Below are 25,544 nucleotides of genomic sequence, written 5' to 3'. Positions count from 1 at the left end.
TTTGCTTCTGCAAGCGTACTGAACTTTTCTGCTTCAGGCTGTGATCCAAAGCATATTTATTTGGAAATGTCCTATGGAAATCAATGTAACTTTCTTACAAGTAAATACGCTAGAATCCTCACAGCATGGGGAGTTCATCAAAGATGTCAGCCAATTTGTGGAGTGGCTTTCATGGCTGAGGACGAAGTAGGATCTTCTTGCAGGATCCTGGGGGGCGGGGCTGGCCTCTTATGCAGCTGGTGAAATCTTGGGGTGGGGCAGTGACTGATTTCAGCAGATCTTTTCCAAATAAATATGCTTTGGATCACTGCCTGTGGCAAAAATGTCAGTACACTTCTAGCAACAGAAGATTCAGAAGAAACGGCACCACCTGACAGACCCAGAGATTTAGTATAAAGGTCATACTTATTATACAATAGTATGACCTGCAGTAAATTCAACCAGATTATGAAAGTGATGGCAGGTGGACTCTGGGCAAGACAGGTAGGGCTGCTTCCCTGTGTTTCTCTGAGCATGTTCACTCTAGCAGGCCTACATTCCCCAAAATTCTTCATCCTTAGCTAGGGGGATGAGGGGGGATGATCTTGTCCAACATTCGCCAAGGCCCCAAAGAGCAACCTATGAAGCCAGTCAGCAATGGAAGTTGTTTGGAAAGTTCTCTTTCCTCAAGGATGCTTCAGGGTACTTATTCTCATTCTTAAAATCCACTTACCTGCCCACGATAAATGTCAATCAAACAAAAATAGCAGCAAGTCAAAAAATAAAACCACACCTCTAACAGCCAATTGGAATTCCAGACAGTAGGGAGTAGGCAAAGAAAGGGAGTCCAACACGCTAATCAAATACAACCTCACAAAATTCCCACTCAGTTAAACTGCCCCCCAAAGGGGACTAGCTGCTTTCTAACCAGATCTCTCCCCCCCCCCCAATGCCAGCACACCAGAAAATTTTTTAGCATCAATGCAGGCATTTAAGGATGGTCAAACCCAAAGCAACCTTCCTATAGCAATTGTGGGCTGGTGTTTCTAGCCCAAGTAATCACAAAATCTCCCAGACAGAACCCAACATGGTTCATGGACCCAACAAGGGATTTGCAAACAGTCACATATATTGAGCTGTGCTGAGGGGCAAGGCATAGCAATAAGTTCAACAGAGGCATTTGCATAGCAGGCTTTATAAGGTAGTGATACTGAAAGCAGTGTTAATGCATATGCAATTTTGTTGAGGGTATGATTTATATACCTATAAATCCACTTACTGAAACACCACTCTAATAACATCTGGAAACCTCACTGATTTCAGTTAGCCATACTTTCACATAAATGTGCAAACATAATGAATTCAGATGTAATGCTGAGCATCTGCCATACCTGATGCAGTTTTTCTTGCACTATAGGAATCTGTGTGAGTAGCTCTGTCCACTGGTTGTCAATCTGGGACAATCCTGCCCTCAAAGCTGCAGTATCCACCTTCTTCAGTCGCAGGAGTTGGTTTCCAGTACTCAGAACAGTGGATTTCTGCGATGACTTGGCATCAACTTCTTTAGAAAATTCCTGGAAAGATTGGCATTTGGTATAACTAGTCGACATAAACATGCTTAGCAGCAAAAATGTTGCCAATCTTCACTATGTATGAAAATAACTTTAAATGCATTGTGTCCCAGGTGAACTCATGAATGTCATTCAAGGGGGGGGGGGCGGGAATGGTCACAAGTGAGGATAATGTGGGTTATATATGGCCCATATACTGGATGATGTTTTCCCCAGCTTGCTTGCTGCGGAAACCAATAAGAAGTTGAAAGGCTTGGGCCCACCACAGCATAGCATTAATGCACTTTCCCACAAGGCCCATTATAAGCTGCAGATCTTGCCCAATGCCCTCCCACCACCAAAAAGGGGGAACTGAAAACCTCACAACCCCCAGACCAATGGTGGTTGTGAGGAAAATTCCTTTCCAGGTCTGTTAATCAGTGACCAATTTCTGTCCACAGCAAGAACAATTTTAACACAGTGTGGTGGGTGGAGGAGTCTGCAACGGCAATGCAGAAGTCACAGCCCAGGCTTTAACCTACAGTAACTTTTCCCTCTGGTCCATGTCGTAGGCCCCACCTCCACAGAGTCTACCAAGGTTTTTTGACTGGCTCCCTGGATGAGCCAAGCCAGCATCTAGTGTGGTGGTGCTAAATGGGGAAGTCCGCCTACTTATAAAGGCGCACCAAACTGGGAGCACCTCAGGGACCTGACATGTAATGGCAGCAAGCCAAGAATGATTTTTTTCACTGCAAAAACTACAAAAGTATAATAAGGTAGTAAGAATTCCAGAGCAGTAAGTGTCTCTTTAGCTTGTGAGGAAGGTAGCAGCTTTGCTCAAACAGTCTTTTAACTACATTGTTCTTTGATTAAGTAGAAAAACTAATCAAAACAATACATTGTAAAGTGGGGTCTTGGTTAGGGTGGTGTTGTGATAGCAGAATCTCCTGAAACACACAGCTGGGAAGGATACTTATTGCATCTTACCAAAAATGCATTCAAGTGATCTCTGACTGATTCCAGTTCTTGAGGGACTGTAACCGATTGCTGGGTCCAGAACTCCAGACGATCCATTGCTGACTGGAGCCAATGAATCAGCTCAGCTGACTCACTTTGATATCTATTGGGCGGACAAAGGACAGACACATTTCACACCTTACTTCAAATATTGGGCAACCCTGAACTTTCATGAGTTAAGATCCTCCCCCAATTCCCTGACAAAATCTTTCTCCTTATATCACCAAAATTGATGTACAGGCCATAACAGATTTACGCACATCCAAAACATCACTAAAAAGGCGGAATGCTTTATGGAACGTAACCTCCGCGCAAAACGAGGATTGCCTGTATTAACTTGAAACATGATTGAATATTCCTGGGATGGCTTAGTTGGTGGAGCGTGAGACTCCTAATCTCAGGGTGATGGTATCAAATCTCACGCTGGGCAAAAGATTCCTGCTTTGCATGGAATTGGACCAGATGACCCCTGTGGTCTCTTCCAACTCTACAATTCTATTATATTTTACAAGTTACTTTTTCATTTAAAACTATGTAATTATGCACACACAGCTGCTTAAATACATGTACAGTGGTGCCCCGCAAGACGAATGCCTCGCAAGATGGAAAACCCGCTAGACGAAAGGGTTTTCTGTTTTTGAGCTGCTTCGCAAGACGATTTTCCCTATGGGCTTGCTTCGCAAGACGAAAACGTCTTGCGAGTGTTCCGATTTTTTTCCGCTCCCCCCTTTTTCTAAGCCGCTAAGCCGCTAAATAGCCTTTTAGCTGCTAAGCCGCTAAGCCTTTAATAGCCGCTAAACCGCTAATAGCGCTAATCCGCTAAGCTGCTAATAGGGTTGCTTCGCAAGACGAAAAAACCGCTAGATGAAGAGACTCACGGAACGGATTATTTTCGTCTTGCGAGGCACCACTGTACTTCTTTACATAAGAAGCACACTTTTCTTAGTGTACCTTAGTGTCTTCAACTTGGTTGCAACTCACGATACTCACATTCGACTTTGGGAGTGTATTTTAAAAGTATATAAGACATCCCCAGAGTATGTGATTTGTGGAACTCTAGACTTAAAAGCTACTTCTAGGTTTATTAGCATACAGAATGCAGAATACAAGCTGTTATGGTGATGCAATATTCCAAAATATGTGATAGTGGGACTGTACATCAGTAAATAATCAGCCACAAAAGTTCACAGCAGGAACTTGCACTGGAGATACATATATGCATATTTTTTTTTAAAAGTTTATAACAAATATTTTACTAGATCAAATTTGAAGAAACTGTATTGGAGATGGAGAGAATTTATAATTAAGTCTGCTTTCGCCTGTTCAAAAGATTGATTTCCTAGGAACTTTTACAAGGTTTTACACTAAAAAAACCAAAAACTTTAAAGGCAAGATTTGATTGCTGGAATGCAAAATGGTAAAGCAGTTAAGTCCCCCTTGTTCAATGTTGTATTATTTTATTGTATGTTGCATTATTTTATTGTTGTTAGCCGCCCTGAGCCTGGCTTCGGCTGGGGAGGGCGGGATATAAATAAAAGTTATTATTTATTATTATTATGTGATTAACACTACCTTGTCCAGTGTTTAAGTATAGTTTCCAGTCTATGCAGTTCCTTAGTGACCTTGCTGGTATTATTTAACCATTGCTCCCCTAGTTGGTTTAGCTGAGTTTCCAATTCTGAACAGGTGACGGAGAACAGAAGTCTTTTCCCATCATCCAGTATTTGGTAAAGCTTGGGCTGGTATTCAGCAAGGCTAGATTTCAGATGCTGTCATGGCAATGAGAGAAAAGAGGCATTATCAACAACATTTTTTCCCAGCAGGTCCCACAGTGGGTTATGACAACTGAAAATCAAAATAGAAAACAATCGAAACAGATTGCAATCACAGGAATAGGGTAAGCTCTGAAAACACACATCTGAAGCGTCAAAGGCCAAAGGACAGAGGTGCGTCTTCAGCATTCACAGGAAAACTGTATAGTAAAGAAGCCAGTTGCACCACTGTGGGAAGGCAATTTCACAACTTAGGGGCTACTACAAAGAATGCCCTCTCCTAGGCCACCCCCACCCACAAACTACCAAGAGGACCCCCTCCACTCCATGTTGATCTTCCCAGCCTCTTCCTCTTCAAATTCATTATGAAACCTAGCAAATACTTCCGTGGTAATTAAATCTTTGGCAGTTTTTACATGTTACAAAAAGATACCAACAAAGCTGAACATTGGAAGATTTAGGACTAATGGAAGTAATTCTTCACAGAGCACACAGTCAAACTATGAATCTCGCTCCTCCAGGAGGCAGTGATGGCCACCAACTTGGATGGCTTTAAAAGAGGATTAGACAAATTCATGGAGGAGAAGGCTTTCAATGGCTACTAGCCAATGGGTATGCTCTGTCTCCACGTCTTCCAAATACCATGGGATTGGGAATTGCTCTTGTGCTCATCTTCTGCTCCCTGGTTTCCCACAGGCATCTGGTTGGCCACTGTGAAAGCAGGGTGCTGGAGCGGAGGGGCCACTGGCCTAATTCAGCAGGCTAGTCTTACGTTTGCATGTCTTTTGCATATCTATCGTGTAATGTAAAAACTAAATTGTCCAGAATGGGCATTTGATTTTAAAACAATTCTCTTTCACTCCCTGCTCTCCAATAACATAATTTAGATATGCACACAAATATTATACGAGACGCAAATAATGTACACAGTCTTTGTGTCATGTGTGGTAGCAGTCATCGCAACGTGTGGCTGGAAGACTCACTGGGCTGGATCCTCAGTGGGAATGGGCAGAGGAAGACCCCCACTCCATGTTGTGTGTGTGTGTGGGGGGGGAGGACTAGCGGGGGGGTTACTGGATGTGGTTCATGCTGCAGGTGGAACATAATACTGGTCATTCCCAACTACGTATCAAATAGCAGACGGACTGGTTGATCACTGGATGCATGCCCAATGCCAATGCAAAACCTGTTCTTACATGTAATCAATAAAGTTTTGTCTTAATTTGAACGCAACATAGAATAGAAACCTCAGTCATGCAAACAGCAATCATCTGAGATAAAGCAATAGATGCTTTGTATTTTTTTAAAATAAAAATCAATATTTAAACTGTGGAAACCATCAAAATCACCTGGTAAAGTGCAATCCGATCTGCAAGCCTCTCCTCAGATTCCTCTACCAGACCCACACTAGGAATGCTAGTTTCAACCGTCTCCAGCTGCCGTGTAAGATCCTGATAATCTTTTTGCAGATGTGTCCAAGTCTATAAAGGACATGCACATGTTAAAAGCTGAACCAGTGTCTTGGTGATTTCCAAACGCATTATCTAAAGAATAGTACAATTCTCATTTGGATGCTAAACCATTGTTTAGTGCAACACCACAGAGACAAATCTTCTCCCAGACTCACTCTCTTCACTTCCTTCCATATGGCTGAGGTAGATTTTGCTTTCCTTCAACAATTTTACAGCTAACTATGATAAGCACTCATAGACTGCATTTGCATTACTATAACCCAGCTTATTAAGCTCCTTGGCTCCTTCTTTGCTCCTCTCTTTGCACAAACATTGGGGGGGGGGGACCGACCAGGAAGCCGTTGTTAACCATAGCTTCCTGTTATGTGCAAACTAGGAACTACTGAGTGAAATGCACTTGAAATATCTACATTTTAAGGCAAGGGGGGAAAAAGGAAGTTCTTACCTCTAAAATATATTCTAGCTCAACACCCCTCTTGTGAGCCTGTTTTAACACAGCAGAGGCTTGTGCCATCAGATCTCCATGGAACTGAGTTTCCTTCACAAGAGCAAAGCTGCTAATCTTCCTGAAAAGTGTTTCCGTCAGAATTACGTGTGACTCCAGTCCCTGGAAATATTCCTGAAAAATGATACACCCCATCCAAGCATTATTATTTGTATCCAGCTAGACTAAATAGTATGTTCCTATGCACGTTTACTCAGATATAAGTACTATTGGACTCCATATTACTTACTCCCAGGTAAGTGCATAAAGGGCAGCAGCATATATTCATTATTTTTAATAAATTATACTAATGTGCTGCAAACTTTAGATTTACCTAGATGTTTAAACCATGGGCTGTCCACACAGATTAGCCATCATTTCTTTTTAGTGCAACTTCTAGCAGAACAGATGCTGGTGCAGGATTTGTGCATAATTTTGTATGTGCAGAAATTAATCCTTGCTTTATAAACTAGCATTTTGTATTTATATTATTTCCTTTACAAGTATGCTAGTAATCAATTATAGGTTTCCCATAGACATTTGGTTGGCCACTGTGAGAACTGGTTGATGAACTAGATGAGCCTTCAGAGTGATTCACCAGAGCTCTTCTTGTGTGCTTATGGTCAACCTCCTGAAATGCAGGAAAGCCTTTTCAACAGCATCCCTCCAGGTGGTCAATACATTTCGGCTCCTACTATTGCAACAATATAACATGGCAATATATAAAGTATCAGAAAACAGAATCTATCATTTTTTACCACTATTTTCAAATGATTCCATGTGTCATTAAATCATAACAGATCTCTTTCCAGAAATGAAGAACAGAAAAATTAAAGGCAACTACAACAACAGAATGACACTAATGGAAAAACAAGATATTAGCAATAAATTAAATCTAAGAATTACATATTTTTACCTTGTGCTTGTCCAGAAGAATTTGGACTTCCTCTTTAGAGGAAACTATCATTTTCTGGTCAACTGACATCTTTTCTTTGCCAGTTTCAATTAGGTCAGCCAAATCCTGCAACGCTTGCTCATACTGACCCTTAAGTGCCAGATTTTGGTTTAGCCCACTGCGCCGGGATCCTATGACCATTATCAACTCATCATACATATCCTGACATAGGAGAAAAGAGGCATAAATGTTCTGCCTTAGAGTCACAGAGAAAACTCATGCAAATATTAAACACTGCAGATCAGGTCAATCCATTTTGCCAGTATTGGTGTTTCAATGATTATCTGGGTCAAAAATCTATAAGGAATATATTTCATTTACTTATTTCAAGTATTTATATTCCATCTTTTACTAAGATTTCAGGATGGGTTACAAAAATTCTAAAAATAAAATAACAACAAATTAGATTTCTTGGAGACTAAATTTAAAATGCTGTATTGCAGATGTAATCAATGTGGTACACCCCCATCATCTCTGAACACTGGTCAACAAGTTGGGGCTGACCGGAGTTGTAGTCCAACAACATTTGGAGTGCACCATATTAGCTCTCCTGCCACAGAGGCATCCCTGCCCTCGGTCTCGGTTGTAGATGTTGTTCTGGGAATTGTGACTGCACTGCACTGGGGAGAGTTGTGTCCCGTTTTTTTTCCTGGGTGCCTTATAATGAATTCAGTGAACTCATAAAAAATATTCTAATGTAGTCATTGACCTGGGAATTTACTTGTCTGAAAAGCCAAATGAGCTTTAAAAAATACAACCAACCATCAAAATTCTGACTGATTTCAACAGTGTGTTCTATGTGAAAACCATGGGCAGAGGCCACAGTTCAGTGATAGAGCACTATTTGCATGCAGAATATTATGATTTCATTTCCTATCACCTCTAGTTAAAACTTATTGGGAGTCATATATGGGAAAGTGCTCTGCCTGAGACTCTTGGGAGTAATTTGCAGTCAGTGTTGGCAATACAAGGTTAAGTGGCCATTATTTCTTGTGTCAGGCACTATTTATATTCTACTGCCACTGGCTTTTATGTTAATATTACCTATAAATAATAATAACTTGTTACTTACAAATAATTTAGTACTAACCATTTTTCAAGAACAATGTTATCAAGTTCTTAATAATAGGTTATGTACCTGAAGTTTTGTTAGCTCTTGCATGGAAGATTGGTCAATCTGCAGTTTATCCCCACGTTTCTTTAACTCACTGATTGCTGCATCTAATTCTTTCAGTCCATCTTCTGCTTGTTGAATAGCCTATATAAGAAAGAATTATAACACTGAACCTCCAGTGTCACAACAACAGTGATGCATGATGTCAGAGACAGCAACTCAACAAATGTCTTAAGGCTGTCCAGCAAAGTTTTTTACTTTTAGGTTAGATAATATATATTTCCCCTCTCCATGGTTAGTAACAGAAAGAGGGCAGTACCTGCATTTGTTCTGTTTCAGGACGTTCGATTGCTTCAGCTAGTTTCTGCAGAGCTATATACTTGTTATCAGCCAGTGATGTGAACATCAGTTTCAGGTCATTCTGTCAGTAAAGAAAATTTTATGTGAGATTTTCAAAATGGTAGAAATTAGCCAGTGCTTTTTTTCTAAAAAAATGTTTAGGGGTACTCTCATTTTCCTACTCATATTGAAATACTGCACCTCAATGAGGCCAAACTCAGATTCACAAAAAAATTAGGGGTATATGTACCCCTGCGTCCCCCCCTGAAAAAAGCACTGGTGTTAGCCATAATTTGGAGCGATCCAATGTCAGTCTCTTTCATTTGTGATGTGAGGCAGTTAGCTTGCAGCCTCTACAACTCATAGTAATTAGAGGGCTTCTAGTTCTACATCAGGGATTAGCAAACTCTTTCAGCAGGAGGCCAGTCCACTGTCCCTCAGACCTTGTGGGGGGCCAGACTATATTTTGAAAAAATAATAATGAACAAATTCCTATGCTCCCCAAATAACCCAGAGATGCATTTTAAATAAAAGGACACATTCTACTCATGTAAAAACACACTGATTCCCAGATCGTCCGCGGGCCAAACTGAGAAGGCGATTAGGTTGGATCCAGCCCCAAGGCCTTAGTTTGCCTACCTATGTTCTACATTGTTCAAATACACTGATGATACAGTTGAGAAATGGGTTATCACATGAGCAGTCACAGAATCACAGAACTGTAGAGTTGGAAGCAACCACAAAGGTAATTTATTCCAACCTAACCCTCTGCAATGCTGGACTCTTTTCCCCAATGTGGCCTTTATCCTCAACCAGCAATGTTTTTTCCTCACTCTCTTTCCTTCCTTTGTTTGTTTATTGAACACTGATCATGATAAATGATGCCTTTTTTATCTGTTTTACTATTCATTATTTGTTGACATATGTGCTGATTGCATATTCTCAAAATCATTTTATATATCTTATATGCATTCTATTTAGCCCAAGGAAAAGTTCTCCGGAACTCAAAAGCTAACTCACTGCTTTGTGATCTTTCGTTGTTCCTATGATGTTCCTGTTCAGAAAAAATATCTGAAAGGGGAAAAAATCATTAAGACGTTAAGGGAAACTTTACCTGAAAACTCAGAATATGCTGAAGTCTCTCTTTCATCTGATGACATCTTTGGTTTACCAGTGTCTCCATTAATATTAGTCTCCTTAACAAACAATCCAAGGTGTCTTCTATAACATCTCGATTGTCAGCATTGTCAGGAAATATGTGAGAAAACAAATTCTTGTTCTTATCCATTTTTTCTGTCATCTCCTTGATATCTTTAGCTAGAGCCTGGAGTATATGTGAATAAAACCAAACAACACTTGAAAAGATACTCTCCCAAATATTAGACCAATCATTATGAAGATGATGATGAAAGAGAGAATATAATACCAAAGTATTATATTCCTATTTCTTCAAAACTTGTTCCATGATAGGTTAAGATCATATAAGCAAAATGTAGGTATCTTCATTCAGAACACAGTTAACCAGATCCAGTAATTTCAGCTATGTAGGGCAGTTCTCAGGCTGTAATCTAATGCACACTTATCTGGGAGCGAATCCTGCTGAAAATAGTGGACTTACTTCTGAATAATCATGCTTATAATTGCACTTAATGTGTAGGCAGGAACACCACTGCATATGCAGATTCCATTTATGTACAAAAGTCTCACTATTCATATTAGTGAAAGAATCCCTGCACAGATTGCTTCACCCTAGATACACATGTAGAGTTCTGTATAAATGCTCCATTGTATTCTCCTTTCCAAGATGTCTGTTGATTTCTGAAATATTACAGCATATGGCTAGAATAAATATACAACAACAGAATTTTTCTGATAATGAAAATCCTCTGTCTTATTGAGCACCTACAGAGTCACTGTCAGTCTAAGGCTGTGTGCACAATTACTGGCTTAAAATACAGCTAGATCATTCTATTTCTTAATTTGGACCATAGCTGCTTTGGGGGGAAATGGATAAAAATGCAGTATTTCAGAAGAAACAACAGAAGAGATACAGGATTGATATGGATTGTGGTTAATGTCATGTGTACGCCACTTCCCAAACCAGCAGAGGGAGTGCACTGGATGCAGAATAAATGGGAATGTGTACATAGCCTAAAGTAGGAAACAGAAATACTTTTGTTTACAACATTTCATGTTGGCACCTCTGCCCCACCCCCACCCCCAAATTGGATTTCCTGTTGCCTCTTATGTGCACATATTCACACTTCTTTTGATGTATGTATGTACTGCAGTAGTTTTGGTGTATGAATGTAAGCATGGTTTTGCAATTGGGCAAATGTTCTAATCCCTTCTTGTGTACACTCCAGAAAGAAGAAGAGCAGCACTATCTGTCAATACCACCCCTCCTCCGGACGTACATAGCAGTAATGTACATAAATGGTGGGTGGCATAGATGTGAAACATAGAGACACCATTGGTAGAGGTGAACACTTCTTCGAGAGAACAATTTTGTCTCTAGTGAACTATGACAGACCTGCCAAATGCAACCTATTTTATTTATCTCTTAAAACCAGTGAGGCACACTAAGAATGACACCCACTGCTACATAACTCAACTTTTCCACTTGCGTATTCTCCACCACCATGGGGGCACACAGGTTGGATCTAACGGCACTTGAGGTGTCTTTACCTGTGATTTTTTTAGCAACTCAGCAGAGGAGCAAATGAACCTTGCACACTTGCTCTTCTACCTAACAATATCACATTTAAAACTGTAGGCATAAGCTGTATAGTCTTATGTTTCAATAAATAAAAAAGTACAACCTTAAGCTGGCACTTTTTTCTTGATGCAGGCCTCCCCACTTCCTCGGTTCTAAGTCTAGCTCCAACGTTAATGCATCTTTCTTACTGTTGTGATGGAGGGGAACTTCTCAGTGTTCCACTACTGGAGGAAATTCATCATGCAGTGGCAGAAGATAAAACCTTCCCCATAGTGGTACCTCTAATGTGGCTGGAGCCATCACTATTTATGTTTCATCACCAGGTAAAAAAACATATCTTTTCAACCAAGCCTTTATAGGGAACAACCCCAGATTAGTGTATACGATGACATAGTATATTTTATCTGGTATTTTAAGTCATTGAATTGGTTTTATTGCTTGTCTTTTAATTGGGTTTTGTTATGTTTTGTGCCCTGGGATCATTAATTAGTGGAAAGTGAGAGTCATATTTAAATAATAAAAAAATGAAGATGGCAATTTTAGGACCACTTACTTCCTGGTTATAAAGACAAGCTTCTGTCACTTCGGGCAACAGGGCTGTGGCAACAAACAAGTGCTCTTCAACACCATCTAGCCAGGAAGAGGTGGCTGAAACACCACTGTACAACTTCTGCTCAAAGTGCAGGCTCTCCTTCTCCACACCTCCAGGCTGAATAAGGCACCACAAAAGAGAGAGGCAGGTCCATTAGTACAGTAGTATATATTGAACTTCACAAAAAAGTGAACATAATCAAATATCCTACATGGGAAGAAGCGTCTTCAAAAGCCTCATTCAAACCAACCAATAAAGATGCAGCTGATGGTTTATCTTGAGATTGCCCTTCTTGTTTGTACATTGGCATGCCAGATATAAGTCGGTTTGGCCTGCTGTAGAGCTACGAAGGAAGGAAAAGGTAATGATTACAATTTTAAGACGTGACAAAAATGTAAATGAATATAATGATTTTATTCTCCTTATTCAGTTAGTAGGGCTTTGATTTAAAGTGTTCCTTTTTTCAATTTACATTCTGAGAAAAAGACATTACTGGGTTGTAGATTTTACCATTTTCTTTTTCGGTAAAGAGTGCTGAAAACAACAGTTTTGAAAGAAAACCTACCAGCTGCTCTTGTTCTTGTTCCAGAGCATTCTGCAGCAGCCTGTGCTTAATGCTGAATTCTTGATGGAGGCTTTCCCACTTCATTTTCATTTGATCTTCAGCTGACGGTTTTTCTCCCTCTAAACCTAGTTCCTCTGTTAATACATCAGGCTTCCTGTTGATGGAAAAGACAAATATGAATTAGCAATACTGAAACAGCAATATTTCTGGAATGACTGTTACTCTACTGTAATCTCCTCATCAAAATACTGTTCACACCTGATATGAAGGGTCAGTCATGAAAGTTAATGTAAACCACTGAGATTATGCAAGTTAAAAGTGGACACTAGTGGAGGTGACTTGCACCCAGTGACTGTGTATGAAGTCCTGCCTGGCTGTGATGCTGGTGGCCACCTCCTACACTTCCAGAACACTTTAATTGGGCTGTTTTAAGGATTTCATAGAAATCTGAAGTACTCATAGTATTTATGCACTAAAACTAGGAAGCCTCATCACTTCTGAAATCAGTAACATTTGAGATTGAAGGGTATGATTTTTGAGGCACTGCATTAAGAAAGCATTTAATTCTTTACAAATGTAACCCTTCCAAAGTTTTTAAAATTAGATACAACAAATATTAATTAAATTTATATTACGTATAAGAATAAACTTTAGGTACCTTTCATAAGAAATCTGCAAGTCGTGCATTATGAGTTAGTATGTCTCTTTTTAACAAAGCCTTGTGCTGGCAGGCTTTGTTTGATCCTCTGCTTATCTTACTTGGATATATATATATATATATATATATATATATATATATGAATGATGTTTAGACTAATTAGATAAAAACAACAATATGCTGTTATGATCTAGCCAGCAGTTGTCAAAATCTTGAATAAATTCTGAGAATCTTATTTTAAATGTAAGCTGTTTTTCAGATTTCATTTACAATAAAACACAAACAACACATGAAGTTATGAGCACACACTGGCATGATCAATCAATACAAAGCTATTGAACAAGAATAAAATGCATCAAGCCACACCTAAGATGAGAGTTTTCTGAAGTAGATTGCTGTGTTAGAATTTCCTCTCCACGACTTGCCACGGAGCGAAGTAGGTTCTTCTGCTCTGCTAGCTCTTTCTCTAGCTCCTAAAAAGAATCAAGCACAATTGGCTGAACAGCATCCCGTTTACTATTTAAGAATACTAAATACAGTACAACTGCTAGAATACATCTTAGGCATACAGGAAAATGAAAATAACCAAGATTTCAGATAAGACTGGCCATAGTTATAATGCTTCCTTGCATCTTCTTTCCTCCACAGACAAAGGGCTATCCTTAAATTGAGCTGAAACTTAAATTGAGCTTAAACAATCACAGAAGGGTCAAAGTGCATGTGATGGGAGCAACCAGTGAACACAACTCCCGAAGACCACAAGGGGTCACAGTTCCCTTCATGAAGGGGTGTCGTGTTATTACAAGTGGTACCTCGGGTTACATACATTTCAGGTTACAGACTCCGCTAACACAGAAATATTACCTCGGGTTAAGAACTTTGCTTCAGGATGAGAACAGAAATCATGCGGTGGCGGAGCGAGGCCCCATTAGCTAAAGTGGTCTTCAGGTTAAGAACAGTTTCAGGTTAAGAACGGACCTCCAGAACGAATTAAGTACATAACCAGAGGTACCACTGTAACGGGAAGTGGGGCTGTACTGCTGGCCCCGCTCCCAAAGTTGCACAGCTCTCCTGCTAGCGAGGGGTCCACATCACAGAATGTGGACATCTGCAAATGTGAAGTATACACAATTCAAACGAATGGTTCACTGCATTTAAACAGGTTTAGGATTTGTAGTAACTAAGCACACTCACTTTTTGTCTCTGCAGGCTGCTCTGCTGCTGTTGTGAACGGGTTGTCCGTGCCTGAAGCAGCCATTCTTGGACACTGGGGCTTTGAGAAGTGGCTAGATCTGGTTCACACTCCTCCTTTTCCTGTATAGCACCCTGCTTTAAATGAATGAATGAATGAATGAATGAGAGGGTGGGAGGAGGAATACAAGCGGAATATGAATTTAGGGAAATAGGATTGTCATTCTCAGGTCTGGATTTGTAGTCTCCTACTTCTTCGAGAGATCATGAAGAAGAAGAAGAAGAAGAAGAAGAAGAAGAAGAAGAAGAAGAAGAAGAAGTCCTGCTTTAATGTGATTCTGGTACTGTAAGGAAAGCTTATGTGGCCTTCCATCTGAACAGCATCTGAACAGCACCTCAACTGCGATCTGAGAAACTTAAATGTTCACTAAGTGGTTTCTGAATACTGCTGATGTTAAGTATCTACTTTGTGCCATTTAGATTCCAATTTGATTTGTGTCACTCTCTTCAGCACATTTCCCCTTTACTATTCTCCAGAGCTATGTATAGCTGCAGATTACAGAAAAGCTACTGCTTGACCTCTTCAAGGTCAATATTCCAGGCAACAGGTGTTTGCCATACCATAATGCAGAACAGTTTTGGGGTTAAGAAAAAGCTCCCATACATTTTAATTTTCAGTTTCATCTGCCATGAGATTAATGACACAGGTACGCTATCCTGCTTCAGGATTAGTGATCAGATGGGTTTGCCATTTCTCAAGTACTGCTCAAGTCTCTGGTCACTAATCCCCAGAGAATTCCTTATGCCCTTAACATGCAAAGAAGAATTATACGTAAGTAGGGAATCACATGCTTACAAAGAGGTTTTGGTTTGTTATGACATCAAGTAGGGAGATAACATCCAAATGGATCAGGGAGGAAGTTGTCCCTTTCTGTGGTTTACTAAAGGCTATGAACGAGCTACTCTTTCAGAAATTTCATATATTAAAAAGTTGGCTTTGAAGATGGTGATCTTCAAATATTGCTCCAGGGAATGTTGTATGGATACGTACAGCGGAAAAACTGAATCTCAGAGGTAGATAATAATACTTAAAAACGTGTGTGTAGTTCTTAATACACTAAGTTAGCCTAACAAATATTTTAGCTGAATATTAGGATCCTGATCCAAAGAGATACAGAGTAAGTTCCGGTCAAATGTAGGAATTGCCTACACTCTACCCCATCCCCAAGGCTCACTGCTGCTTCCATATCACATGAAGCCATTGGCAGCATTAAATATACCCTAATGTGAGAAAACGCTGCCAGGAAAAAATGTGGATGCACACATGTATGTAGGTGCATGTGAGTAAAGGATTCTTTTGGGGGAATTACAGCCAGAGTTATCATGAAATAAAAGGCATAGAACTTTTAATGTCAAATTTGCCTCACACCCTAAAATAAATGCATGCACCTTAAGCCAGTGAAATAATTTTGCTGCTGGAAATAGTCTTCTGCTTACAGGTGTCATACGCAAAATGATGGTGAACAATTGTTGTTTTTTAAAAGCACTTGCCTCTTTCTCCTGTCTAGGAGATATGTGAATGAACTGATCTAAATTAATAACTAAACTTGCAACATTTTTAAAAGTGCTTTGGGGGCACAGGGCAAGGGACAGACAAGGCTACAAATCCCAATCTCTGAACACAAACAAATATAGGCTCCAATTCAAGCAATTTCCAATTGAACAATGGCAAAGAAGAAGACAAAGACAGGGAGCAGGCTTTAATAAATTTAGCTCTCCGTAAAGGTGATAATAAGGAAATTAAACTGTAACTTGATGGGTCAATTCTAACTGACTGGAATTTAATTACTGCCAGGTGTATAATAATGACAGCCTCTTCTTTTTCAAATTTTCCCCAACCCACAGAAGGAAAAAGAGCTCCTTACTTGGATGATGATCTGCTTGTCGTGGAGGACTCTCTGCAACTCCAAAAGGCTTCCCTTTAGGGTTCGGAGCTTTATTGCCAGCTGCTCTGCCTCGTCCTTGGTATGAGCTTTTCCTTCCATGAGAAGGTTTTCGTTATGTACAGACAGCTCAGACAAAGCCACTACCTTCTGCTCAATTTCCACAAGCATGTTCTGAAGCAGCAGAAACAAGGAGGCAAATTCATACATCTTGCAGCATCCGCAGAGGCCTACCTCATCCTCATCCAAGCTAAGAGCAAGGCAGATTTGCATTGTTGCTCCACAGAGTTTTCCACAGAGCCTTCACAAATATGCTTCCAATATTCTGCATTTCCCAAAGCTCTGACTTTTATTTTTACATACAAGAAACATCCAAAACACAAAAGTCTGCATTGTCTGAAAGCAAAGACTTTTTCACAGCACAGACTTTTTTTTGCATTTCAGTGATATTTAGATGCTTAAATGCTCTAGTTTTTTACTGCATCAATATGTCAGAACCTATGACCCCAAGATAATGGCAATTAGAAGATTATGGTTGCTCTCTTCTCCTCGTTTTGCCACTTCTGCCTGTTGTATGCAGGGAGATCCCTTTTTCTGCGCTCATCTCCCTTCCCTCCTCCTCATTGCTCTGATTGTATTGATAAGCTTCTCTGCTTACTGTGGATCTTTCTGATTGGTGCATGAATGGCCCTAAGATCCTCCACATAATCTTCTTTAGTCTAGAAAGAGATTTATGTCTCTCTAGTGACAAATCTCTGGCATGTTTATTTTGAAATGCAGGTAAGTACTTCCACAGCATACCAAAACGGGGACAATATTCTGACAACAAGTTTAAAGACTTTGATTTAATTGCCCTGAGCAATTTAATCTGATGACAATTAAGTCAGAAGGAGGAAACATAGAAACTTAAGGATTGTTTTAAAATGGCAAACTAATCTATTTAATTCCCACTTTTAAAATCTTTATTGTCAAAACTGTCATTCTCAATAGGCTTCTGTGTCTGTGGGGGTGTTGACATTAGCTCAGATTTGAGGTGCATATGGTAGATTGGCTTCCCTAAAAATGTGGTTTTAGATAGGATCAAACACATGAATCAAAAACAGTTTTAGGGGGCATTAAAGAATATAAGCATGTTGCTACCTAATTTCATTAAGTTCATAACGGACTCATATCTCATGTTCACTTGTTTAAATTACAATCTGTGATATATACCTAACAACAAGCCAGGGTTCTGAAAGGGGAGAACATGAGTTGAAAGCTTTGCTCAAGTTTGTTCCATGGCTTAGCATTCTATGAAAACACAGTCAGAGATTAACTCCAGTTTGTTTAAAATTTTAAAATTTAAGGTGATTGTGATAATTTATTAATTGCCTTCTACAAAATCATCATCATAAAAACGGGGGGGGGGAGTTAAAAGTGCAAACAAAAAGGAGATACACTTAAAACAAAATTTCCAATCTTTCCTGTGGCTAAAGTAGAGAAGGAGAAAGGAGAGGGAGCATGGGAGTTCAAAGCTCACTTCTGTTCACTCATGTAACACTAGACCATCATTTAGGGAAGAAATGGGATACCTGTGGCCTTCCAGATGCTACTGAATCCAGTTCCCATCAGCCAAGGAAGCCAGTGATCAGGAATGGTGGGAGTTGTAGTCCAACAACATTTTGAGAGCCACAGGTCCCCAAATAATGCATTAACCCACTTAGAAGTTTTACTACAATTAAGCAGTAAGCAAATTTTGTTACAAACAAACAAACAATAGTTTAGTGCTATGTCTGAAATGAGCAACTCAATCCTTGAGTGGGATCTCATTTAAACAAGTGAGCATGAGACATGAGTCTGTTATGAACTTAAAAAGCTTTGAGAATTCTGGAACGCTTTTATTTCTGCATACTGCTTGGATAACCGAGTAATATTATTTGTTGATTTCTTTAAAAATGAATAGGGAACACTTATTTGCTCTATTTGAAAAAGTAGGCCCAAAACACAAGATTTTCTATTCAAAAGTTCCAGTGATTAAAACATTAGGACCGTGTCTAATTTGCAAGCTGCACAAACTAGTTCTGAATGTCATCTGTCTATTTAGCCAACACTTGGTTTAGACACTGCTCATTCCACCTTCCAGATGTGGCAAAGTTTCGAGAGATGTGCAGGTGCTACATGCACTGTAAATGCAAAAAACAATTTTTCAATGCACTGCTCAACACATGAATATGAGTGATATGCATGTGAGGAGTCCTAATTAAAAAACACACAAGAAAGCCCTATAAGTGCATCAGAAGTAATATTTAGACATGATGGTTGCTATTTCACCTGACAGTCAACCAGCTGGGAATCCATATCCATGGGTTCCTCAACAGTAACCGATGAGGTGTCCAGTGTAGCTTTCGTATTCAGGAGCCAGTGGTCAAGTTCATCCGCTTCAGTGCGATATCTTTGCAGAGCTTGCTCTTGCCGCTGTTCTTCTAGTTGCTCATTGAGTTTCTCCTAGTAATTAGATGTGGCCATTATTTGCAATTCTTTCGAGTTTGAAGGAACAAAAATAGATGGGTTGGATCTACACTTGAACTCCATGGAGTGCTGCTCAAGTTCAAGGAAAGGGGCAGGTGGCAGAGTTTGCCAGTTCTTTTCTCCTCAAGCCCCTGAAAAGTTGCTGCAGAGGGTTGGGAGACTTTCGTAAACAGTGTTTGAGGTGGCACTGGGGGAAGGGGGCAGATCAGCTAAAATCATCACCTCATTCCCTTTCTTCAGGGGAAGCCTGCACTGTATCCTAATTTGTCGAGGGACAAGTTTTGATTCACAGAAACCTCATATATGTGAATAGTGGTGTAAGAATTTTATAACAGAAAGTGGCTTGCTGAGAGGAGAAAGGAAGCACTCTATATAACTCTACAGCAGATTATAATATGTACTCATTTAAGGTGAGTTCAGGTAATTTTTTCTTAACACCGTGATGTGTGCTGAGCAGCTTAACATACAAAAATGGAAATTAAAGGAATAATTTAAGAAATGACAGGGAATAAAGAAGAGATGTGGAAGGCAGCTTAGTGTGAAAGGAGAATCAAGTAATTGGAAACATGGCCAGAGACTCAAAGAACAGTGCAGAAGGAATCTTACAGATTCATCTTACAGATCCACACAAGGTAAGGTAATATGATGGATTAGTTCACACAGGCATGCACATAAATAAAGTTCCTACTATGTGTTTAAACAGCACTCAGTGATATGTAGCTGAATGCATGAATAGGCTCTACTGAAAAGCACTGGTGCCACGTGAGGTAAGATGCAAGTTCTGCAGCCCTCGTCAAGTGATAAACATGTTACAGCAGCAAATGAAATGTAGGGACACTTGGAAATACTTGAAAGACCATGGAAGGCCTTACTGATTGAAATTTGTCAGGATGAAAACTTCCTTTCGGTATCTTTGTACCTCAAGCAGCTGCCGTTTCCCTGAAGCTTTCATCTTAATGGTGGCCATCCTCTCTGCTAAGACTGTAAGCGTAGACTGTAGAGCCAACTGGTCGGCAGCATCTGTATCTAGTGGTTCAGACACCAGCTCGTCTGCTAATGAAGTTTGTAGCTCACTAATTTCATCCTGAAGCATTAGGATCTCATCCATCAAAGCCTAGTTGTTGTTGTTTTCAAAAAAATCACAGGATAAAATTGGGTGGGTGAGTGGGAAACATTATCACACAACTAGAAAATACAGACTTTCAACATATTTTCAGGGCAGACAGTACAACTGTGCCAGGAATTTGGATTTTAAGACTAAAGACCTGTAAGTGAACAAGAAGCAAACAATTTATCTTGCCATTCATTTATTTTTACCTGATGTTCAGCCATTTGGCTCTCTGGACTCTTCCCAACCCCCAGGCTTTCATTTAATTTCACCTCGATGGCTTCCATTTTTGTGGATGTAGACTGGAGGGAGTCTTGGTACTTCTGCTGGCGTTCAAGGGCCTCATAGAGGGTACGTTGCTTTTCACTAATCTACAAGTAAAGTAAACTGTGACTAGATATTCAACTCTTTAAAAAACCCAACAAACAATTCTTTATTCAATAAAGTAAAAGAAACTGGCATTGATATACCACATAAGAACAAAAATACACAATATATGGAACATAATATACATCAGTGTTTCCCAACCACTGTTCCGTGGCACACTAGTGTGCCGCGAGATGTTGCCTGGTGTGCCGCGGGAAAAATTAAAAAATTTGAAAGATTTTTTTTTTAAAGTCAAATTTTCGATTGGGGCGCCGTCACTAGATGACCCCTGGGGTTCCCTCCCTCCCTCCCGCTCTGCGCCTCCCTCCTCCTCCTCCTCCGGGGAGGCCCTTCCTGGCTCTCGGCCAAGGCTTGGCAGCTGCCACTCACTCACTCGCCCACCCGTCCCTCCATCCCTGCACCCGGCCTCTCCCCCTCCGTCCCCGGGGCGGGGGCTGCCGGGATCCGTAGTCCCCTCGCCCTTGGGGTCCGCGCCCGCGCGGGGTGCGTAAACTACGTTTCCCAGCGTGGCCTGGCGTTTTGTTTGAAGCGCTCTTCTCCCGGCCATGGAATGAGCGCAGCGGCGGCGGCCGGGCGGGCAGGGGCTCTTCCGCGCAGACCCCGCGCAGCCTGCCTGCGCCCCCGCGGAGATCGGGCGGCAGGATGGAGCCCGGGGATCCCCACGGAGGCGGAGCGGCGGAGGCGGAGGCTGCCCCCCAGGTAGGGCTGCATCGGGGGGGTGGGTTATTTTTGCAATGCTGCATCCGCGCCGGAGGGGACGCATCAGACCGCGGGGAGACCCCTTGGCGGGCGTGCAAGGCAATGCATGCGTGCAGGCGTTGCATGGAGTGCAGTGCAATGCAATGGCAACGTGGTGCCCTGCATGCATGCATGCAACTTCCACCGGCGCTCCGGACTTGGCAGGTGAGGGGGGTCCCCAGTGGGCGGCAGAGAGAGCCGGGAGGGCGAAGGGGAGCCGGGGGGGAGCAGCGCTGCTCCCCGAGCCAAGCCCGGGGGGAAACTTCGGCGTCGTTGCGCCGGGTGTTGGAAGCGGAGGCTGGCGGGGGCCCCTCACCTGCAAAACCTGGTCGCAAAACCTCATATATTTCGTGCATTGCATTCATCGCCCGCTTTCTCCTCCAAGGAGCTCCCGGGGGCGCGTGTGGTTCTCCCCTGTTATCCTCGCAACAACAGCCCTGCGAGGTGGGTCAGGCGAGTGGCCCAAGGGAGCACCCAGGGATTGTCCTGGCCAGGTGGGGTGATTTGAACCCTGCTCTCTGCCCGGTCTTCGTCCTCATTTAGCCCCCACATGTGCATGACTGTGCATGACTGAGCTTTTTCCCCCTCGTCTTGGCTATGGTGTGAGTCTGTGCTGTTAATTAATGGGGTTCTGCCTTCGGAGAAGATGAGCCAGCCCTCAAGGAGGTGATTATGTAATTTGCTAGCAATTCATGTCTCTCCCGGCGTGACGCTGCGTGCTGACGTCACGGGTCTGTAATGGTGGTGTGCCTCGAGATTTTTTTCATGAAACAAGTGTGCCTTTGCCCAAAAAAGGTTGGGAAACACTGATATACATAACATCATAAAAACCCAAAAAGGGAGGGAAGCAAAGTTATACATAATAAGTTAGAAACACCCATGGAAGCAGGGAGTGGAAGATAATTTTCCTGCCCTCTCTTCCTCTCAGCAGCCCCCACCCTGTCCCCTCTCACAGGGATCTGATGAATTGGGTAGCTGTGATGCAGGAGAGTTGAAGAAATAGAAATGTTTGCCCATAGAAGAGTGAATTATGTCTGAAATTTTATCTATTATAATTACAAATCACATCATTATGCTATAATTTCCCTATACAGTGGTACCTTGGTTTAAGAACAGCTTAGTTTATTAACAACTTGGATTAAGAACGCTGCAAACCCGGAAGTAGGTGTTTTGGTTTGTGAACTTTGCCTTGGAATAAGAACATGTTTCGCTTCCTGTTGAGTGTGTTCCATTTGTAAATTGAGTCCCCCACTGCTATGGGAAAGCACACCTTGGTTTAAGAATGCTTTGGTTTAAGAACAGACTTCCGGAATGGATTAAGTTAGTAAACCAAGGTACCACTGTAGTTGGAGCTTCGTATGATCTCTGATGCAGTTTGGCTGCTGTGGACATAGTGATACAAAGCTTTGCACAAATGTGTTTGTTTTACACATGAATTTGCATAAAGAGTACAGCAGTTGAGTCCACACTGCTGCCATTCAACATGTTACGGGCATTATCTCCATGTGTTGGCATGGATGTCTGCACTGAAAAAGCCTACACAGGAGCTAAGAGGGAGTCAATTGTGGATTACAGTGGTGCCTCGCAAGACGAAATTAATCCGTTCCGCGAGTCTCTTCGTCTAGCGGTTTTTTTGTCTTGCGAAGCAACCCTATTAGCGGATTAGCGCTATTAGCGGTTTAGCGGCTATTAAAGGCTTAGCGGCTATTAAAGGCTTAGCGGATTAGCGGCTAAAAGGCTATTAGCGGCTTAGAAAAAGGGGGGGAGCGGAAAAAAATCGGAACACTCGCAAGACATTTTCGTCTTGCAAAGCAAGCCCATAGGGAAAATCGTCTTGCGAAGCAGCTCAAAAACGGAAAACCCTTTCGTCTAGCGGGTTTTCCGTCTTGCGAGGCATTCGTCTTGCGGGGCACCACTGTATACTATTTTTATACTGCCCTTCAATCATATTCCTGGGGCAGTTTACAAGAATGAAACATAGGGTGGTATCCAGCTGGTGCATCCCAATTTCTTGAACAACAGAACTTTCCTCCTCCTCCTCTTGAGCACACCCCACAAAATCTCTAAATCTGCTCCTCAGTGCTGAGGAAATGCCTAAAACAGATTTAGGGGTCCATGTGGAGATGGAGAGAGGGCAAGTACCACTGTGCAAGTGGAAATCCTTGTGCTGGCAGGACACATTCACTGAATACGACTCACAATAAACTTAAAGGTCACAGGATTATAAAAGCAGTCTACAGCAGTAAACGAGATCTACAAGCCTTTGGAAAATTCTGATGCTGAAAAATAACAGTTGGGTGGCAAGCAAACCTCTCTAAGGAGAGCATCCTGCTATTGGGACACCACCACCAGGGCAGCTCTGTTTGGTAATTGCCTACTTCACCTCATAAAAAGGTACTCACCTGGAGACAGGCAGTCCTTCAAGTACCCTGGGAGCCACTGCAGTTGGCGCAGCAGAGTTGTGATATTATCAGAATACCCAGTCCGAGGTGGAAATCTAGCAGCCACATTGTTAAATTATCTGAAGTCAGAGCTTCAATAATGGAAGCTAATTGTCTCTGGCCTCACTACTTAAAAATAATGTATGCCTTCAGAGGCTTTGGTATACTTGATGAACTTATTCAAAACCTTCAAACTTTCTGCATAGAAACTTCCTTACAGCTAAAATGCCACCACACCAGTTGGTTCTCTCTCTCTCTCTCTCTCTCTCTCTCTCTCTCTCTCTCTCCCTCTTTTGTCATGCATATATTTGCAAACAATCCACTCTGACACAATCACCTAAACCACACAAAAAATTATAGTAACATCTCTCCTTTTCCTCCTTGCACCAAGAGACTTACCACATTCTTCAGTGTTTCCCAAGAACGTTGTAAATCATCCAGCTTGGCACTAGTGGCAGACTCTAACCCCGGCTCAGAGGATTCCTGAGTGGATGAGGGGCTGGGCTGAATCTTTGAAGCTTCTGTCTGCAACTGTTCAGCAGATAAGGCTTGGTAATAAGCAATGTCCTACGAGCATGAAGCACAACACAGCAGTTTCAAAAGACATAATACACTCTTGAAAATGTCAGTTTGTTCTTGTTTACTGTTGTTGCTCTGCACAGCTTAAATTTATGGCTTATCTTCTACAATCATTATTTGTACGTATTGTTGTTTTTATCTTTTGTTTTTAAGTAAATTTCCTAAGAAAACACCCATAGCTCTGCTCACAAGCCATAGCTCTGTGAGCTTTAATATACATTGTTAGTCTTATAATGAATCCTTCTAATGATGGTCCCTCTATCTAGCGACCAATATAGGCAGCAAGTGGCTGCAGAGCCTCCTTCTTCGATTCTGCTACTAGGAAGGTAAGAGTGCTGTGTGGATCAACCATCACACCCCTACTACAACGGTCACCTTTAGGCAAAATACCTAAAAGACAAAAGTGCTGCTACTTACTCATTGCTACTGTGACTGTCCTCTTTGATCTGACAAACTTGCATTTTTAACTCACTCAAACTCTAGATTGGCCCAATGCATATTTCTTACTTAATTTCCCATGTTACAAAATACATTGCAAAAAAAATAAATATTATTCCTGAGGTTCTTGTATTTTACACTTGCAATGCAACTAAACTTTACAAAGTCAATGGCTCATTATCTCACTTCCTACATTTGCTTTGCTTATTATTTTAACCTATCAATTTCCTTGTTGAATCACAATAGTGGTGCGTTTTTGCTTTTGTTTGGAGCAAGAAGTACTTGCTACTAGCTTACAATAATTAGGTAATGAATAAATTGTTCTTGATCTGTTCCCATTCTTTACTAGTGAAGGAGGAATCAGTTTGAAATGCATTTATCCATGGGAAATGGTAGTTCTGACCTGATCAAGCTACACCCGAATTGAACCTTCTGTTGAATTGAGCACTTGCTTACAACTCAAGCATTTTATTTCTAAGAAAAGCTCCAACAAATTATATACTGGCACCCCCCAGTAGAATTGATTACATATATATCTCATATGAAAGAGTCAAGCCTTGTGCTATACCTTACTTCTGCAATATTATGTTATAATACATAACTATGTATATAATGCTGTATTGTGTTTTTAATATTTGGTTGGCAGCCGCCCAGAGGGGCTGGGGAAACCCAGCCAGATGGGTGGGGTATAAATAATAAATTATTATATTATTCTTTTTCCTGTATATGCAGTATTCTGTGTATTTGTTTATGTGCTGGTTATTTTAGGAAACTTGCAGTATATAACTGCATACTATGACACGCATAAAATGCATATAATAACCATATAATAATTACGGTACGTAATGATGCATATAATATGTGAGGAAATCTATCTATGAGAGAATATGCAAGAAAAGCACATTATTTTTCATTGAGATCAAGGAGTGAAACAGGGAGAAGAAAATATCTGATTGGATAAGCTTGACATCAAGGTGTGGTTTTTTTAGCCCTGC

The 25,544-nt window shown here is 41.1% G+C and overlaps 1 protein-coding gene across 13 annotated transcripts in view; it reads right to left on the bottom strand.

The window, feature by feature from the left end:
• The window catches only part of SYNE1 (spectrin repeat containing nuclear envelope protein 1), a 291,021-nt gene that overhangs the window by 71,348 nt on the left and 194,129 nt on the right, over window positions 1-25,544 (bottom strand). For 9 of the 13 annotated variants that reach the window (XM_082215153.1, XM_082215141.1, XM_082215140.1 and 6 more), the window contains 19 exons: window positions 23,932-24,099; window positions 20,176-20,337; window positions 19,778-19,972; window positions 18,661-18,834; window positions 16,333-16,524; window positions 14,411-14,545; window positions 13,583-13,689; window positions 12,559-12,712; window positions 12,205-12,336; window positions 11,955-12,110; window positions 9,797-10,006; window positions 8,663-8,764; window positions 8,368-8,487; window positions 7,191-7,391; window positions 6,236-6,409; window positions 5,668-5,799; window positions 4,119-4,315; window positions 2,517-2,649; window positions 1,371-1,553 (listed from right to left, as the gene is read on the bottom strand). In XM_082215153.1, the coding sequence (XP_082071279.1) occupies window positions 1,371-1,553; window positions 2,517-2,649; window positions 4,119-4,315; window positions 5,668-5,799; window positions 6,236-6,409; window positions 7,191-7,391; window positions 8,368-8,487; window positions 8,663-8,764; window positions 9,797-10,006; window positions 11,955-12,110; window positions 12,205-12,336; window positions 12,559-12,712; window positions 13,583-13,689; window positions 14,411-14,545; window positions 16,333-16,524; window positions 18,661-18,834; window positions 19,778-19,972; window positions 20,176-20,337; window positions 23,932-24,099 (3,027 nt within the window). The remainder of the gene's footprint in view (window positions 1-1,370; window positions 1,554-2,516; window positions 2,650-4,118; window positions 4,316-5,667; window positions 5,800-6,235; window positions 6,410-7,190; window positions 7,392-8,367; window positions 8,488-8,662; window positions 8,765-9,796; window positions 10,007-11,954; window positions 12,111-12,204; window positions 12,337-12,558; window positions 12,713-13,582; window positions 13,690-14,410; window positions 14,546-16,332; window positions 16,525-18,660; window positions 18,835-19,777; window positions 19,973-20,175; window positions 20,338-23,931; window positions 24,100-25,544) is intronic. The other 4 variants (XM_082215146.1, XM_082215151.1, XM_082215145.1 and 1 more) reach the window with 2 other exon arrangements.

This window comes from Podarcis vaucheri (assembly GCF_965113315.1).
Source record: "Podarcis vaucheri genome assembly, chromosome: 3".
In the NCBI taxonomy this organism is placed as follows: Eukaryota; Metazoa; Chordata; class Lepidosauria; order Squamata; family Lacertidae; genus Podarcis; species Podarcis vaucheri.
This window is presented reverse-complemented; position numbering and strand designations above follow the sequence as displayed.